The sequence below is a fragment of the Rhinoraja longicauda genome, chromosome 14 (assembly GCF_053455715.1).
Source record: "Rhinoraja longicauda isolate Sanriku21f chromosome 14, sRhiLon1.1, whole genome shotgun sequence".
In the NCBI taxonomy this organism is placed as follows: Eukaryota; Metazoa; Chordata; class Chondrichthyes; order Rajiformes; family Arhynchobatidae; genus Rhinoraja; species Rhinoraja longicauda.
Window position 1 is genome coordinate 31,772,143 of NC_135966.1, and position 18,336 is coordinate 31,790,478.

The window sequence follows — 18,336 nt, forward strand, 5'->3', positions numbered from 1 at the left end:
AGGCAGAAGGTGTGAGATAATATTTATAAAACATTTATACAGGTACATGGATAGGATAGGTTTAATGAGATATGGGCCAAATGTAGGTGAGGGAGGGTTTTGATTTAGAGATGGTTGGACAAAGGCCAGAGGCAACAAAAACCAGGTGGTGGTCATTTCACATAACAAAGGCGAGACTAATCTCTGTTCTTAAACCCTATTAGCTATTGGAGGATGCTGGTTTGATTTCTCTGGTACACCAGAAGTTGAGGGGAGACCTGATGGAAGTATATAAAATGATGAGAGGCTTAGACAGGGTAAACAGTCAGAACTCCCCCCCCCCCCCAAAGGTGAGGGGAAAGATTTAATAGGAACTTTCCTTTATTCCCCCACATAGAGAGAGCGGCGGGGACATGGAATGAGCTGCCAGAAGGGGCAGTTACTATAAAAGACATTTGGACTGGTACATGGATATGTAAGGTTCAGAGGGACATGGGTCAAATGCAGGCGGGTTGACGAGTGTAGATGGAGTACTGGTGGTTCAGTGGTAGAATTCTCGCCTGCCACGCGGGAGGCCAGGGCTCAATTCCCGGCCAATGCACCAAAGGAGGGTTGCTTTTCGTGTGCGTGTGGCTATGGAGTTCGGGCCCTCTCGCCCTTTTCTCTCTCTCTCTCTCTCTCTCACCCCCCTCCCCTCTCTCTCTCTTTCTCTTTCTTTTTCTCTCTCTCTCTCTCTCTCACACCTCCCTCCTTCCGTTTCCCGCTCCCGGCCGCCTCTCCGGCTCCAGAAACTCGTCGCAAAGTTAATGGCGGAGAAAGTGACAGCGGTACGGAATCAACAACCAAGTGTCTGCACATTGCAAGGAGCAAGAGTGAAGAGGGTTGTCGCAGGATAGACTTGTAATCCATTATCGTGCCAGGAGAAAACCAAGGAGAGATTGGAAATTTCTAGCTCCTGATTTTGAAAATAATCAGCCTCAGCCCTTCTAGTTTGTGTGCCAGATTTACAGTGTAATTGTGATTTTTTTTCCCCCTGCAACCCCCATTTAAAAAACTTCCTGCATATTCTCCATGTTTAGTAAGGTTGTGGAATACTGAGGAGGACCTCCCCCCCTCACACACAGACACTGCACACACACACAGACATCGCACACACGAACCGGCTCCATGACTCTCGACACCATCATGGCTTGCTGCCTGAGCGAGGAGGCGAAAGAAGGGAAAAGGATCAATGCGGAGATCGAGAGGGTGCTGCGGAGAGACAAGCGGGATGCGTGCAGAGAGCTTAAACTGCTACCAATCGGCACCAGAGAAAGTGGCAAGAGCACATTCATCAAACAGATGCGAGTCATCCATGGTACAGGGTATTCCGATGAGGATAATACCGAGGTGGACCGCCTATTGTTATCAGTTCAGACAATGGACCGCACTTTACCGCAAAAGTAAATGATGAAATGTGTAAACAATTGAATATACGACAGCAATTTCACTGTGTTCACCATCCGCAAGCTGCAGGAATTGTAGAACGAGCAAATGGGACACTGAAAATTAAGCTTAACGAAGGAAAGCAAGCTTAACTGGCTTCAAGTTCTTCCCATAGCCACTTTTTTGCTATGCCTGTTACTCCCCATTGTACGGAAGACCCCTCAGGACTCCCTGGGGGGCCTCGGAGAATGTTGAAATAACGTACGATCTCCATGCCTTAGATGAGCGTCTGTTAGCGTACATGCAATTATTAACAGATTCCTTGTCAGTTTTGCATTCACAGATACGTGGAGCCCGTAGACGAGACGACTAAAGAAGAACGATTACAGGCCGGTGACTACGTCCTGATACGGAATTGGGACCGGAAGAAGTTGGGCGACCGCTGGAGGGGTCCACATCTAGTGCTACTCACCACTCCAACAGCCGTTAAGGTAGGACACCCTCGGTGGAAACATTACTCTGATTGCAAGAAGACAACTGTACCCAGCCACAAATTTAAAAACTCCTGCCATGACTATGTGGTGGACAGTGTTTATAGTTACCAGTTCCCTGGTTCCACAGACTGAGGCATGGAAAAAAAGTGTATCTTAAAGCGGCTTACTTGTATGCACGACGTTTCACCCCTACCAACCAGTCACGCTGGATTTGTGCGGCAATACCACGCAATGGGAAAGGAGGGATTCCCTTGGTTCCTATCCCACTGAATATCATTGAAAGATATGCCTTACAGTGTTTTTCTTCTTCCGTTAATAAAACAATTTGCCAGAGTAACGGATGGGTCCCTGATGGGTACTGATTGAGAGTGATCAGCCATGATCGCATTGAATGGCGGTGCTGGCTCGAAGGGCTGAATGGCCTACTCCTGCACCTATTGTCTATTGTCCCCGAAGTACAATAATTTTAAGGGATGGTACGTCCCACCTTTTAAGTCAGATTGGAAAATAAATGTAAGGGGGCTGAACTTCCACGATTAAAGATAATGGAAGTTTCCCAGGAGCCAATTAACACCACCTGTCATTGCTACAAGGGCACAGGGATTTTTCTGGGAAGTAGTTCATGCAGAATGATGGACACAAGCACCATCTCCGGCCCACCCCGACCAGTTAATGGCACCTACTTTATATGTGGATCATGGGCTTACCCGTGGTTACCGGGGATGCCACCGGACGATGGAAGTGTGGTACGACGGTTGACTGGCCCCCATCACTGGAAGGGGTGCTGCTGTCTTGCTTATGTTGTTCCCACTATATTTAATCTAATAAACAGATCATCCCACCTTTAAAAACCCTGCACCCAGGTCTTGGTTAACGAAGCGGTATATCTCCCCAGGTGAAGGTATCGGGATGACCATGCTACCCTGGTATGGAGTGAGTCAGAGTATATTGGAGGCTAACCGCCATTCAGGGCTATTGGAGGAATTGGCTAATGATACAGTTACTGCCATTTCAGAGACTGAGGCCCAAATCGGGTCACTCACAGCCAAAATGGTCTCCATGAGAACGGTGGTGCTACAGAATCGTATGGCCTTAGATTTTATTCTGGCTGAGAAAGGCGGCACCTGTGCTATTGTTGGACAGGACTGTTGTGCTTATATTCCTGATGAATCCTCCAATATCACTAACTTGGCAACCCATATAAAAGAGGCAATAGCCAAGATCAAGGGTGTGGGGAGAAAACTTGTTGAAGACCGAACCCAGGGTATGTGGAACTGGTTTAATGAATGGAGATCGATCTGGGGTCTTGTATGGCACTATGGAAGTATTATTTTGATAATTATAATTGTTGCTTTACTGCTATACTGCTGTGCGCCATGTATTCGCAAATGTATCGCTTATAGTTTCATTATTTGATCTATGTTTTAAGTTAGGATTATAGAATAATCAAAGGGGGGAATGTAAGGGTTAATACTATGGAAGACATTTTGTGCTAACTATAGCAGACATTTTAAGCTGAATATGCTATATACTAAAAACAGGCCCGTGGGAAGTCGGCCTTCATGGTACCAGACACCTGCAGATAAGAAGTTGCTTCCCAAGGTTTAGAAGTTGTTTCTCATGGTTTGTTGAGGACTGGACATTCCAATGTTCTGAACTAGATCCTATGGTGCCTCCTTATCACACAACAGTGCCTCTCTAAACATCTTAGCTATGCAACTCCTCTTTATTCCTGTTGACTCCCTAAAACAATTAAAGGAACTCTACTATGGGAACTCTACTATGTTTTTGTTAAGACTGGCTTATGTCATGTAACTGTGGAAAATTACTGAATGTGCTTTGTGCTGTATATATTGCCTGTAATCTGTGTATTCTTTGAGAGGACGGAAGCAGGTGCCTGAGTGAACGAAGGTACACTCAGGTCTCTGTGTCTTCTCCCACCTTGGTGTTTAAGTAACAAGCTTAACTGAGTCTTGTTTTATTTAAATTATTTCATAGATAAGTCTAAGCGACTATCACATGGTCAGCATGGATGAGTTGGGCTGAAGGGCCCACTGCTGTGCTGAATGACTGCCAAATAGCCACAAGTGATAATGTTTGGTCAATGGAATTTTAACAAAAAGCAATTTCTTTTTTAAAAAACATTATGTTCAGTTAATAGCTTTAAAACGCGAGTAAATTAGTCAGGTGAATCACAACACAACTGGGGCTGAAACCCCTGCTCACCTTGTGGGAGGTGAGGATACACAGCTGCCTCTCTCAGTCCAGTTGGTCCCTGGATATAGGAGTCTGGGCCTTGTTGCTGGTTTGAGGAAGCCACTCCCTCAGGGTCTTGCAGGTGAAGTTGTTGCATTGACTGCAGTTCCCCTGTGGATGGATCAACTCCTTTTGGTGAGAGGTGAGTCCATTCCTCCTCACTGTCAACACCAGGACTCTGTCAGGCAGGAAAGGGTCAATTAATTTTATAAACATTTAGCAAGCAAATCTGAGAAGATCATGTTTCACAAATTAAATGAACAGATTCTTTCACTGGCATTTAAAGATTACAAAAGGAGCAACCCTCAAGCAGACACTATTTATGGAATAAAAAAGGACAGAGTGCTGGAGTAATTCAACGGGTCTGGCTGAAGGTGACCAGATTCCTAACTGACTAAATCGCACTAAAAGCCAGGTAACTCCCGTCTAGCGCGTCGATTCATGCCCACTCCCGGGAGCCATGTGCCCTCCTGGAGGCTGCACCCCTGGTGGAAAAAGTACATCGCCAGCTCCTGCCATCTAGGAGGGCACTTTGAGTACATGTACCTCCGCAGGGTCCTGAGACGGAGAGCCATCACCTGAGTGCGGAAGCAAACAAGCGCCTGACCGCCCTCCTCCAACGGGACCCTCAGCAGAGACCCAGAGATTCCTCTCACCCCAGAAGAAGTTCACCAACCTCCTCTGGATCATGGTGATAAATAAAGAGGAGGGGACCAGAGTGGCCAGCTGGTACCACAGCATAGAGGCCACTAGCTGGTTTATGAACAAAGCCCTGCCCTGGTAAGAGAGCACACCAAGGAGGCCTGACCAGCACCGTAGCCGGGCGACGACTTTCGCCTCCAGCTCCTGACAGTTCACCGGCCAAGCCCCCTCACTGGGATTCGGGTAGACCCCCAGATAGAGGTGCTTGGTGCTCCACGCAAAAAATGCCATCTCCTCCGGCAGGGAGTCCACCTGCCACTGACCCACCAAGGGACCAGAACTCTTCCCCCAGTTGATCCTGGCTGAGGACGCAGACGAAAAAACCTGCTGGTACTCACGCATCCTCCGCAGGTCAACAGGGTCAGTGAACATTAGAAGGACGTCATCGGCCGAGTGAACCACCTTCACCCCCGGCAAAGCCAGGCCTGCTAACCGCCTCCAAAGGAGGCGCAGGAACGGCTCTGCACAGATGGAATACAGCTGGGACATCCCTGACGTGCCCCCCTCTCAAAGTGAATGGGGACCAACAAAGAGCCGTTGACCTTAACAAGACACTCTGTAGCAGCGTATAGAAGCCGGACCCGGTCCACAAAATGCGCTCCAAATCCAAACGCCTGCAGAGTCCCAAAAAGGTAGTTGTGCTCCACCCTGTCGAACGCCTTCTCCTGGTCGAGGGACAGAAAGGCGACTGATTGACCAGCCCCCTGGCACAGATGGATCAGGTCCCGGACCAGATGGATATTGTCCTGGATGGACCGGCCCGGGACTGTGTAGGACTGGTCAGCGTGGATCACTTGGGACAGCACGGGACCCAGGTGATTCGCCAATGCCCGTGCAAAGACTTTATAATCCGTGCTGAGGAGAGACCGGGCACCAGTTCTTCAAAAAGCAGAGATCGTCCTTCTTGGGCAGCAGGACAACGACTACCCTGCGCCACGAGAAGGGCATCTCCCCGGTCACCAGGTTCCCTCCCAGGACCTTAATATAGTTGCCCCCCCCCCCAAGGACATCCCAGAAGGCTCCAAGAAACTCCACCGTCAGCCCATCCAGCCCTGGAGACTTGCCTCCCGAGCTTGTGCAAGTCACTAGTCAACTCCTCCAGAGTTAAGGGATCATCGAGGCGCTCAGCAACCTCTTTGCACACTACAGGTAAGCCCTCCCACAGGACCCCTTGCGCCTCCCCACCAGATGTAACTGCGGAGAACAGAGTCCTGTAGAAAGACCAAACCGAGGCACCGATACTCTCTGGATCCGTGACCGAGGAGCCATCATCCGCAAGCAACGCAACAAGCTCCCTCCATGCTCCTCGCCACTTCTCCAGAGAAGAAAAAAGGGGAGGCGCGGTCCAGATCATGCAACATCTGGACTTGCCACCTTACAAACGCGGCCCAGGACCTCCTAAGCTGCAAGTCCCTCAGTGCTCCCTTCTCCTAGTACTCCCCCCACTCACACGGATCCCCACCAGTCTGACCCAGGCGAGACTCCGAGTCAAGCAACTCTCTCTCTTGGATACCTGCCCCTTGGTCGACCCCTTCGCGTAGTCCTGGCATAACAGACAGACGTAGGCCTTCCCCACATCCCACCACTGCCTGAGGGAAAGGAAACGACGTTCACCTTCAGACCAGCCTATCCACGTTCTCCAGAGATGCTGCCTGACCCTGTTACTCCAGAACTTTGTGTTCTCCATTGCTATAAACAGATAATCTGATCACAAAATGCTGGAGTAACTCAGCGGGTCAGGCAGCATCTCTGGAGAACATGGATAGGCGATGTTTCGGGTCAGGTCCCTTTTTGAGTCTGAAGAAGTGTCCCGACCCGAAACGTCACATTTAGAACTTAAAAATACAGCACGGAAACAGGTGTTTTGGCCCACCGAGTCCTTGCCGACCAGTAACCAACAATCTTGCACATCATTGGAGTGTGAGGAAACTGGAGAACCCGGAGAAAACCCACGAGGCCAGAGGGAAAACGTACAATCTCCATACAGACAGCACCCGTAGTCAGGATCAAACCGGGTCTCTGGCACTATAAGGCAGCAGCTCTATCACTGTGCCACCCTAATGGATCCCTAATCCATGTTCTCCAGAGATGCCGCCTCACTCACTAAGGTACTCCAGCACTTTCTGTTTTTGTAAACTGGCATCCTTCTTTCATCAATTATTAAATAACTGCTTAAAGACGTAGTCTGTTGCAAAACTAAACTGGATGCTGGAACACTACCTTGAGCTCCCCGTCTGTTGGGATGAAAGCCACCAAGGAGCTGTGATTGGGGGCAGACTGTTCCACGTCCATCAGGTCAGCTTCACTCTGCTGCAGGCTGGAGGTGGCAGATCCCCCCGGCGTCTTCTGGTTCTGGTTGGCAACCAAATCAGGGCGGCTGCTGCTGTCTGCAGACTCAGGCTGGCTGTTTACCGAGCACTCGGCTGCCTTAAAGCGCTGGCCCTTGTGTTCCACATCAATGTCTACTTCAATACCTGTAATCCAAAGCAAGCACGTTTGCACCTCTCATCAATATCTCACACGTTTTTCCCTTCCCACCTACCTGCACCTATTTCTCCCCCCCTCCATCTACTTTTCCCTTCAACTTTCACTTACTCATCTATTTCTCCCCTCCCCACCCATTCCTTCTTCTAGCTTCATAATTTACAACTCTTCAATCCTTTTGTCTCACACCTTGTCTTTTCATCTCTGGGCTTTGTTCAACCATCTACCTATACAGTGTCCCCCGTCCCCCCGTCCCCCCCCACACACGCAATATCTGAAGAAGGGTCCCAGCCTGAAACGTCACCTATCCATGGAGAACCTTCCATGCTTTGATTTGCCCTCCTCTTCCAGCATTCTGTGCCGTTTCCCCCCCACCCCACCCCACCCCCCCTCCTCATTGTGTGGTGTTAAGCTTGAGGGTCACAACAGTGACTGTGCACACCTCTCGGAAGCTCATCCTCCTCCCTCTCTGTCGACTCAGCGTTGGACCAGGGCGCTGTTGTGCAAAGGCTACGACAGGCGACCAGGGTCCGGGACCTTTCAAACTCACCCAGGGGACTGAGCATTGCAGCCACATTTCGGCCCACACTCTGCAAGTAGCTCACGTTCTTGTCCTGCCTCTGGCTCTCAGATGCTGCACCTGCAGAGAATAGCCGAGGGACATTCCTCAGGGAGTTACACAATATAGAAACAGGCCCTTCCTCTCAACTCATCTACACCAACAACATTCCACTCTCCTGTGCCTGACCCATCTCCCTCCAAAACCTTTCGCAGCCACACACCTGTCCAAGCATCTTTACCCGAGAGATGCAGCACCGAAAAAGGCTCTTCAGCCCAGAGTCCATGCTGACCAATAATCAACCGTATACTAGCACTACACTACACACTAGGAAAAATTTACAATTTTACCAGCCAATTAACCTGCAAACCTGTATGTCTTTGGGGTGTGTGAGGAAACTAGAGAAATCGAGAAAACCCACACTGTCACAGAGAGAACATACCTGTAGTTAGGGCCAAACCAGGATCTCTGGCACTGTGAGACAACAGTTCTACCCCCTGCACCAGTGTGCCGTCTCAGGTTCCTAACACGTCTTTTCCCTCTCCCCTTAAACCTATGCCCTCTAGTTCTTGATACCTCTACCCTGGGAAAAACACTATGACATTGACTCTTGTATTTGCATGCATATATACAAATACAAATAAATGAGGGGGATAGGGTGAATATGTAAATAAAATAATAGTCTATATAAGCCTTCTGCATTCCATGGAATAAAGTCCTAGCCTGTCGAACCTCTCCATATAGCTCAGGCCCTCAAGTTCTAGCAACATCTTTGGAAATCTTATCTACACTCTTTCCAGTTAAATGGCATCTTTCCATTGAGCAAAATCCAAGACAATGCTCGATAAGTGCAGCCTCATCAGCATCTGTACAACTGTGTCATAATGTCCTAACTTCTATGCTGACGAAGGCCAGTGTACCAAAAGTCTTCTTCCCCACGCTGTCAACCTTTGACACTACTTTCAGGGAACCATGTACTTGACTGCTAGTTCTCTCTATTCCACAACACTCCCCAGGTCCTGCCTGCCATTCACTGAGAAGGTCCTGCCCTGGTTTGACTTTCCAATATGTGGAACCTCCCACTTATCTGAATTAAACTCCATTTGTCATTAGAGTCATAAAGTCATACGGTGTGCAAAACAGGCCATTTGGCTTGCCCACGCTGACTAACATATCTCATCTACACTAGTTCCACTTGCCTGCTTTTGCCCATATCCCTTTATCCCACCTGACCAAATGTTTCTTAAACATTGCAATAGTACCTGCCTCAACTAGCTCGTTCCATACACCCACCATCCTGTGTAAAAACAAGTTACCCCTCAGGTTCCTATTAAATATCCCCCCCCCTTCACTTGAACCCATACACTCTGATTCTCGATCCCACTGTAATTCTTGACAACAATCTTCACTATGATACCACCTATTTTAGGTGTCATCACTAAACAGTTTTAAGTTTGACTACTGTAGCCCAGCTATAGCGAGGTGAAGAGTTGGGAAGGGTTGATTTTCTCAGCATGAACTAACGTACCTTGCCCAGTAGGGGTTGGGTCAGTTGCTGGCGACTGCTGTCTGCCAGGGCATGTTGCAGCCTGGGCCGTGCAATCTTGCTGTCCCATTGCCCAGCGACACATTCCCGAGTTCCTCTTCTTATGGAACCACATGCCCCTGGGAATCCGCTGTACATGGCAAGAGAAAGGAGGAATATTGTTTTTTAAAGTGAAAAGAATCAAATGCAGAGATTACCATGATTAACTACTAGAGAAAAAAAGGTCTGTACAGTAGTGCAGCTGGTAGAGCCGCTTCCTCACAGCACCAGAGACCCGGCTTCCATCCTGACCTCAGGTGCTGTCCGTGGAGTTTCCAGGTCTCCTTGTGAACGCCTGGGTTTTCTCTGGGTGCTCCGGATTCCTCCTGCATCCCAAAAACGTGCGTGTTTGCAGATTAATTGGCCCTCTGTAAATTGCCCTAATGTGTAGGGAGTGGATGAGAAAGTGGGAAAAAGTAGAACTGATCGATGGTCAACACTATAATGTGAAGGACACTTGAGCTGTCAGAGCCTCTCACTCAAGTGGTCATTGCTAATCTTTTGAAAGCCTGAATTGTGCCTGCTTCTAGCAGCTGGTGTTATTCGATACCTCTATTTACTCCAAGTTATTAGAAGTGTAACCGGCTCCAGACTTTGATGCTACACAAGAGTTTGCCCACTAATAAGAGGAACTTTTTCCACAGAGATGTTGCTAGGTCTTGAGGGGCTGAGCTACAGGGAGTTTGGGCAGGTTAAGATTTTATTTCTTGGAGCACAGGAGGATGAAGGGTGATCTTATAGAGGTGCATAAAATAATTAGAGGAATAGAAAGGGTGAATGCATAGTCTTTTACCCAGTGTAGGGGAATCAAGAGGACAAAGGTTCAAGATGAGAGGGCAAAGATTTAATAGGGACCAGAGAGGCAACTTTTCCACACAGTGGGTGGGTATATGGAACAAACTGCCAAGGAGGTAGCCGAGGCAGGTATTTTTAGAGCATTTAAAAGACATTTGGACAGGTACACGGATAAGAAAGGTTGGAAGAATATGGGCCAAACGCAGACAAATGGGACTGGCTTGGGCAGAACATCTTGGTTGGCATGGATTAGATGGGCCGCGTTTTGAGTTTTGTAGACTGTGAAGACTCAGAAGAACCCAAAGTCCACAAAATGTGGCCTGTCCAAGCAGATGCATTTATTAACTTCACAAAACAAAAAATGATGTTTACCTCAAATGGATGGAAGAACTGCGGAGACTGCAGGAGTATCATCTCATGTTCCTTGTGGAACCCCTTCCCCTTGCAGCCGCTGCACAGATCGTAGTCCGGACACAAGGAGCACTTGTAGCGAGCACCCACCACCGGCCCATTGCAGGCGTCACACACAATGTTCGGATGAACCACCTTGTCCTGCCCATGTTTGTATTCCTTCTTTTCTAGATCGGGAAAAGAGTAAAGGCAACTGTGAAAATCCCAGTTTGTTTTTCTAATATTCAGGAAAAAAAGTCTCAATTCTTCTCCAAAGACTAGTCCTATACGACATGCACCAATATTTACTGAGCTGTGTCAAAAGACACCGCTCTTCATTCAACATGGAACAGTGCAGCACAGGCCCTTCATTTATATACACACATATATATTACAAACAGAGGTCAGAGCATGGATCCTTGTGGAACACCACAGGTCACAGACCTCCAGCCAGATAAAGCTCTTCCACCACTTTTTCATACGTTATAGGAGCAGAATTATGCCATTCAGCCCATTGTCCACTCTGCCATTCAATCTGTCTTTCCCTCTCAACCTCATTCTCCTGTCTTCTCCCCATAACCTCGGAATAATCAAGAATCTTATCAATCTCCACCTTAAAAATATCAATTGACAGTCTTTACAGCCTCCTGTGGCAATGAATTCCATAGATTCACCACCTTCTGACTAAAAAATTCCTCCTCATCCTTCTAAAGGTACATCCTTTAGACGTGAGATACAGCATGGAAACTGGCCCTTTGGCCTAACAAGTCCATGCCAACAGCAATCACCACGTACACTTGTACGGTCCTACACACCACAGACAATTTGCAATTTTCACAGAAGCCAATTAACTTACAAACTTGCACGTCTTTGGAGTGAGGGAGGAAACCGGAGCACCCGGAGTAAACCCACGTGGTCACAGGGGGAATGTACAAACTCCGTACAGACAGCACCAGGACCCAGGATCTAACACAGGTCTCTAGTGCTGCAAGGCAGCAACTCTACCGCTTTGCCACTGTGCTGCCCTTAACGCTCCGTCTTCTTCAAGTAAGTCAGTTCTGGATGCAAATGTCCAGGTTACTGTGATTCCCACTCATCTTAATCTTCTGGATTAGCCTACCTTGAGGCACAATTTACTACTTCCAACCAGAGAATAAAAATTGCTAGTGATCCCCAGTATTATTATTTTTTTAAATAATGGTTTCAAAAGATTATAAAAGTTCCATTGCAGTACCATCATTAGGCAATGGTGTTTTAGTTTCTCGTAACATGCAGTTTCAATACTTCAAAACACCATTTCAAGCCTTCTGTAAGCACTACACAGTAATCATAGCTGTTCATCATTCCAGATTGGAAACAGACGCAAGATTAAGAGCAGATACTAACCGATGCATTTTCTGAGGTTTTCTCCCTGGGCTAATGATTAAATGAAAAATAGCACATTTATTGAAAGGATAAACTGATGGGAAAAAAAAGGTTATAGTCACTAAATAGATTCCAAGTTTAGTTAATTGCACTCAAGAACTTTAATGTGGAGTGGCAAATAGCTCAAGTGTTGACAATCATCACTGGACCACTTGGGACAATAAGAACACATACAGGTCCACTACTGATTTTCCAACTACTGGTGGTCCGGCACCTCCTTAATCTGGACAAAATTACAAGAGTGCACTTGAAACACTCTTTCCCCCCCCCCCCCCCCCCCCCCCCCAACAAGTCCCCCTGAAAATGTGGCTCCCAGGCCGGGTGAGGCGGCCAATTGCAACCTCATCAGGACTTCTGCGGCCAATCGGCGGGTCGAATTTGCCCCCTGCAGCTGGGGCTCTGGAACTCCAGCCCGGCCAAAGCCGGCCGATCCACTCCCATAGCTGACTTCCGAGGCCGACTTTGCAGGCCGGTATCTCGGCCCCCCCGGCCGAGACAGACCATTCCAGTACCGCTGGGACCACTCGGCGGCCGTGACCTCTGTTGGTCCAGCAAAATGGATAATCCAGAAAGGCTCTGAAACCAAGGGTGCAGCCAGGGGTCCGTACAATTGACAAATTCACTTCACATGTGGCTGCCATAGACAGCGACACATTAAACCAGAACAATAAAGCAACGAATGAAAAGTTCCAGCAATGTGCCATATGTACAGTACAAGAGCGTTTAATTGTCATATGTACTTACAATGGAACAACAAAATTCTTCGGCTGTACCAAGTAACAGGCCGATAAATGTAGTAACACTCAGATCATAAGAATCAAAAATACAATAAATGACTGTATTACTAGGTAACCATAATAGAGCAAAACCATAGTCTGTAGTGCAAACAAAGACACAGAAGATCATGTTTGCTGAGGTTAGTGTAATGTTCAAGAGCATGATGGTTGTTACAAGTGCTGATCTTATTTTGATGTTTTATGGCATCTTATTTGTGTAGAAGTCACCGTCTTTGTTCCCCTCCACAATAAGAAAAGCACTTACCGAGATCCCAAAGGGAAAGCAAGTCACAAGCAGCAATTTTTGCAATGACCAATGGGTATTCATACCTTTAATGTAGACGCGAAACGTGCCTTCCTGAAGGTAGGACAGGGCCATGGACAGCTCATCGTCAGTGGAGAAAGCGACCATATCCCCTTCCTCATCTGAATAAAGACCAAAGGAAAAGGTTACCAAAGGGACTAGAAGGATTGCGACCAGAAACACCACCTATCCATGTTCTCCAGAGAAGCTGCCTAACGTGCTGAGTTACACCCGCACGGTGGCTTTTTGGAATACTTTACATCACAATCTCATCTCAAACCTTCAATTTACCAGTAGGCAATTTGGCACGCTGGTCGTTTGAGGAAAGAGATTGAATACTTGGTGGAAAAAAAGTTGTGATAAATTACAAGGTTTGATGAACGCACACCTGGAGTTTAGCCCAAGACCAGACAGTCTTAAATAACATCAATATTCAGCAGATTCATTTCAAGTAACAATAGGGTTACTGTGTGGGGAAAACAGAACACATCCAAATTCCTCCAGGTTTAGAAACATTATAGAGGCAGCCTGTTAAAATTGAAACCAAGGGCTGAAAGGTCTGAAACGGCGTCTAACCATTCTCTACACTGGCCTGACCCACTGATTTCCTCCAACATCTGTCGTCCCTTATGTTGGCAAATTCAAAGGTTTGCTATAGGAGCTGCTGTTTCGTCAATGCAGAGACCAACACTTGGAGACACAATCATTGTACACAAATACACGAGACCTTGTGTAGATCGACACAAACAGCTGGAGTAATTCAGTGGGTCAGGCAGCATCTCCGGGGGAATGTGACATTTCGGGTTGGACCACTTCTTCAGACTCAAAGATGGGGGAGAACTGGGGGCAAAAAAATCAGGGCCGGCAACCAAGCTGCTTTTAACCGAGATAGCCCCATTTGGCCATATCCCCCAGTCTTTCTTCACGATCTACCCATCCAAAGGCTACTCAATTGTATTTGTACCCGCCTCTACCACTTCCTCCGGCAGCTTGTTCCACATAGTTCCCCGAAAATGAGTATATTTGTACCCCTAGTTCTCAGAGTTCTTCAGCACTCTCCAGGGCCCTGCCATTTACAGTGCAACTGCCCAGATTTAACGTGCCAAAATGCAACACTGCACACTTGTCAAGGTTAAATTCCATCGACCATTCCTTGCTCAATCCTTAACTTCACATAAAACAGTCATTCACTGAAGCGTGAGAGAGATATGGGACAAGGGTGCTAAATAAAAAGCTGTCAATCAGGTTAATTAGTCCCAAAAGGTTTAATTATGTCTCAGATGGAATGGATAACTCAAACCACCTATGAGGTTATCTTAAAAAATAAATTATGTTTCAAGGCAGTTTCCCGATACCCCATGAATCAGCTAGCCTATTAGTCCAGCAACACTTGAACTTTTCCCTGCCTTAATCTCCCCAGGCCCTGCAACACAGGATTCTTCCAGTGTGCCCTCTGTACATCTAGTCCCACCCCGATTTGCAGCTCTTTCTTTAGGTCTCTCGTACACACATTCCCCCTGACCTTTAGTTTTAGCCCTTCGGCCCACCTAATCCATGCCGACCATCACACTACAATCCATTCACACTACAAACCATTCAGTCAGAAGGGTTCCAACCTGAAACATCACCTATCCTTTTTCTCCCGAGATGCTGCCTGACCAAGTTACTGAAGCATTTTGTGTATACCCGTTCACAAAAGTTCTGTTATTCCACTCCCTACACACTACGGGCAATTTTACAGAGGGCCGATTAACCTACAAACCCGCACCACAGACTGCATCCTAACATACTGCATCTCTGTGTGGTATCTCAGCTGCACAGCAGCGGATAGGAGAGCTCTTCAGCGGGTAGTCTCCAAAGCACAGATCACTGAGGTACAGCTCCAAGCCATGGAGGACATCTACAACACACGCTGCCTCAGAAAAGCCACCAGCATCTGCAGGGACTCCGCACACCCATGCCACCGTCTGCTTGAACTCCTTCCATCTGGCAGACATTGTAAGGCCTTCTAAGCCCGCACCTCCAGACTGAGAAATAGCCTTTCCCCTTGAGCTATAACTGCACTGAACAGCCTGCTAAGTGCCCCCCCATAATACCTATTCATACTTTTTATTTTTATTTTCACTTTATTTATTTATTTTCATAGCATCGATATGGAGGTTGCAATCCTAATCTCATTGTACTTGTACAATGACAATAAAGATATTTCAATAATTTTACATCTTTAGGATGTGGGAGAAAACTGGAACACCCAGACGGAACCCACGCGGTCACAGGGTGAACATGCAAACTCCACACAGACAGCACCCGAGGTCAGGATGAACTCGGGTCTCTGGTGATGCGAGGCAGCAACTCTACCCATTCGCCACATTCTAGCTGCTTCTTAAACCCGAGCTTTTGGTCTCTATCCCAGGAGCTGTGGGGCTTGGTGTCAAATGGCATATGTAATTTAATTAAATCTACTTGCCTTGCAGTATGGAAAAAAAAAGTAGTGGCCATGTATTGAGGAAGGAATATTAGAGTGTTTAAGGTAAAGAACTCGACCTTCAGCAAAATGCCAACTCCTCAAAGGATTCTGGATGTTTGCTTTTTCTGTTGCGTTGCGTAATTTAAACACTAACCCATTTGGATGGGAGCCAAGACTCACATCTGTTTACAGCCGAGTGTGGAAAGTCCCTTTTCCATTCTAACCAAGATGACCTGACGCAAACTACACATAATAATATCTGCGCTCCAGCTCGTAAATCGTCAATTTTAAAACTAAGTCAGCTTAGAGCATGGTTACAACACTACATTTGTCAAACCTTTAACAGTGCGGTACCATCAAACTTACATCGAACTCTAAAACATTTTCCTCTGCGAGAAAATTAAACACAACAGAGAACATTTCCACAATGGAGATAGCGGGTACTCTCACAACGTTACCCAAGTGGGGGAATCAACAACCAGAGGACATAGGTTTAAAGTGAGAGGGACAAGAATTTCACTCAGAGGGTGGTGGGTACATGGATCAAGGAGGTAATTGAGGCAGGTTCAATAACAACATTTATAAGATATTTGGTCAGGCACAGTAATGGAAAAGGTTTAGAGGGACATGGGCCTAATATGGTCAGGTGGGATTAGTGTCAGCATGGACTAGTTGGGCCGAATGGACTGTCCTAGTTTAGAATCCCTCCAGTCTTGCTCCTGCTTCCACCTCTGGCATCTTAATCGCCCCCCAGATTGGAAGTGCTCTGCCATTGGTGGCTGTTCAACTCCCCGAGTTCTTAATAGTGGAGTTCCCTCCTTCAGCCTTTGGGATTATCAGTCAATGGCTCAGGCAGCCTTGACATTGATCAGATACAAAACAGCTCGATAGATTGTTGGATGTTAAATGAATCGAGGGATAGGAGAGACGTTTACATAAAACAAAAGATCAGGTAACAAGAGGCAGAGTAGACGGTCTGGAACTTTCAGACAGCTCCAACGTTCAACAAGATGGAGGCACAAGAAAAAAACTACAGATGCTGGAAAGTTGAGCAAAACAAACACGAGCAGATGGCGGTGTCTGTGGAGGGAATGGACAGACGACGTTTCGGCCGAGACTGTCGAAGGGAGAGGGAGGGATGAGAGGTGACCCTCAAGAGTGGAGGGAGAGGCCTGTTGGTGTTGACCCGGGGAGGGAGAGGTAATGATGGAGGACAAGAAGAGACCTTTAAAAATGTGGTGAGAGGTGCAGACCCGGGGAGGGGGGGGAGAGGGCAGAGTATGAGTTGAGAGACGGGAGGGGGAATGAGAGGGAGAAGGAGAGGGAGGGCCGCTGACCTTTGTAGTACATGAGGAAGCTCTCTGAGCGCAGGCCGTCGAAGACCCCGGCCACCTTGTTGTAGAGGTGCCGGCAGCTGGAGGACACGGCGGGGTCCAGGCTGAAGCGCCGGATCTCCCGGCTGTTATCGTCCTTGCCCAGCAGGTAGACCTTGACGTTGAGATCCATGGCCCGATGGCGCAGCAAGAAATCAGCGGCGTCTGGCAGTGTGTACGTGGACGGGCGGAAGCTCGGCGTCTGCGGGAGGATTGCGGCGGCTACGCAAACGCTCCGTTTTATAGCCGCCGCTGCTTCCGGATGTGGCACAGTGGGGAGACACCCAGGGGGGTGTTCGAGCAACAACCGTCAATTCCCCCCCCCCCCCCCCCCCAGCACTAAAACACAACGCTGACTGCAGTCCAAGTGTAGAAGCAAGGATCTGTACATGCTGGATTACAAAAATAAAGAGGCAAAAGTGTTTTATGTAGTATAAGAAAATAACTGCAGATGCTGGTGCAAATCGAAGGTATTTATTCACAAAATGCTGAAGTAACTCAGCAGGTCAGGCAGCATCTCAGGAGAGAAGGGAATGGGTGACGTTTCGGGTCGAGACCCTTCTTCAGACATATAATAATATATAATATATAAACATAGTACTCTGCAAACACCATAATAAACAATAAAAAAGTTCAGTTTTTTCTTATACGTGTGTGTGCGTCAGTGTGTGTATAAAAATATATATGATTTATACATATTAACAACAAAAAAGCCTTAAAAACGGCGTTAACAATAAAAAAAGTTCATTGTGTATATATATGTGCATATATATGTCTGAAGAAGGGACTCGATCAGAAACATCACCCATTCTTTCTCTCCAGAGATGCTGCCTGTCCCGCGGAGTTACTCCAGTATTTTGTGTCTAGCCTCATATATGTATATTGAACTAACATGGCACTCGATAAACACCATAATATCCATTCAAGATGTCCTCATTCTTTAGGGAACAGGGGATCCCCTCTTCCATCATTGACCTCTGCTCAGACCGCCTAAACCTACCTGATCTCCCAGTTGCTAAATACTTTAACTCTCTCTCCCATTCCCATGCTGACCTTTCAGTCCCTGGGCCTCCATTGTCAGAGTGAGGCCCAGTGCAAATTGGAGGAACAGCACCTCATATTTCGCTTGGGTAGCTTACACCCCAGCGGTATGAACATTGACTTCTCTAACTTCAAGTAACCCTGACTTCCCCTCTCTCTCCATCCCTTCCCTGTTCACCGACCAGTCTTACTGTCTCCGACTACAGTTTATCTGTTTGCTTTGTTGTTACCTACTCTCAGTGAACATTGATCTATTCCACATTTTTCTTGATCCTTTGTCC

At 47.3% G+C, this 18,336-nt stretch overlaps 1 protein-coding gene and 1 non-coding gene across 4 annotated transcripts in view; one reads left to right on the plus strand and one right to left on the minus strand.

Moving 5' to 3' along the window:
* Positions 1 to 17,262, minus strand: part of sqstm1 (sequestosome 1) — an 18,930-nt gene extending 1,668 nt beyond the window's left edge. The window contains exons 1-8 of one of the 3 annotated variants that reach the window (XM_078411660.1): positions 16,979 to 17,259; positions 13,201 to 13,296; positions 12,056 to 12,085; positions 10,652 to 10,857; positions 9,428 to 9,575; positions 7,891 to 7,980; positions 7,077 to 7,330; positions 4,125 to 4,332 (exon numbers count right to left, since the gene is read on the minus strand). In XM_078411660.1, the coding sequence (XP_078267786.1) occupies positions 4,125 to 4,332; positions 7,077 to 7,330; positions 7,891 to 7,980; positions 9,428 to 9,575; positions 10,652 to 10,857; positions 12,056 to 12,085; positions 13,201 to 13,296; positions 16,979 to 17,147 (1,201 nt within the window). In that variant the 5' untranslated portion in view covers positions 17,148 to 17,259. Of the gene's footprint in view, positions 1 to 4,124; positions 4,333 to 7,076; positions 7,331 to 7,890; positions 7,981 to 9,427; positions 9,576 to 10,651; positions 10,858 to 12,055; positions 12,086 to 13,200; positions 13,297 to 16,978 lie in introns of all 3 variants that reach the window. The other 2 variants (XM_078411662.1, XM_078411661.1) reach the window with 2 other exon arrangements.
* Positions 510 to 580, plus strand: trnag-gcc (transfer RNA glycine (anticodon GCC)). Its single transcript has one exon. It is a non-coding gene; the product is annotated as a tRNA-Gly (tRNA).
* Positions 17,263 to 18,336: the final 1,074 nt, after the last annotated feature.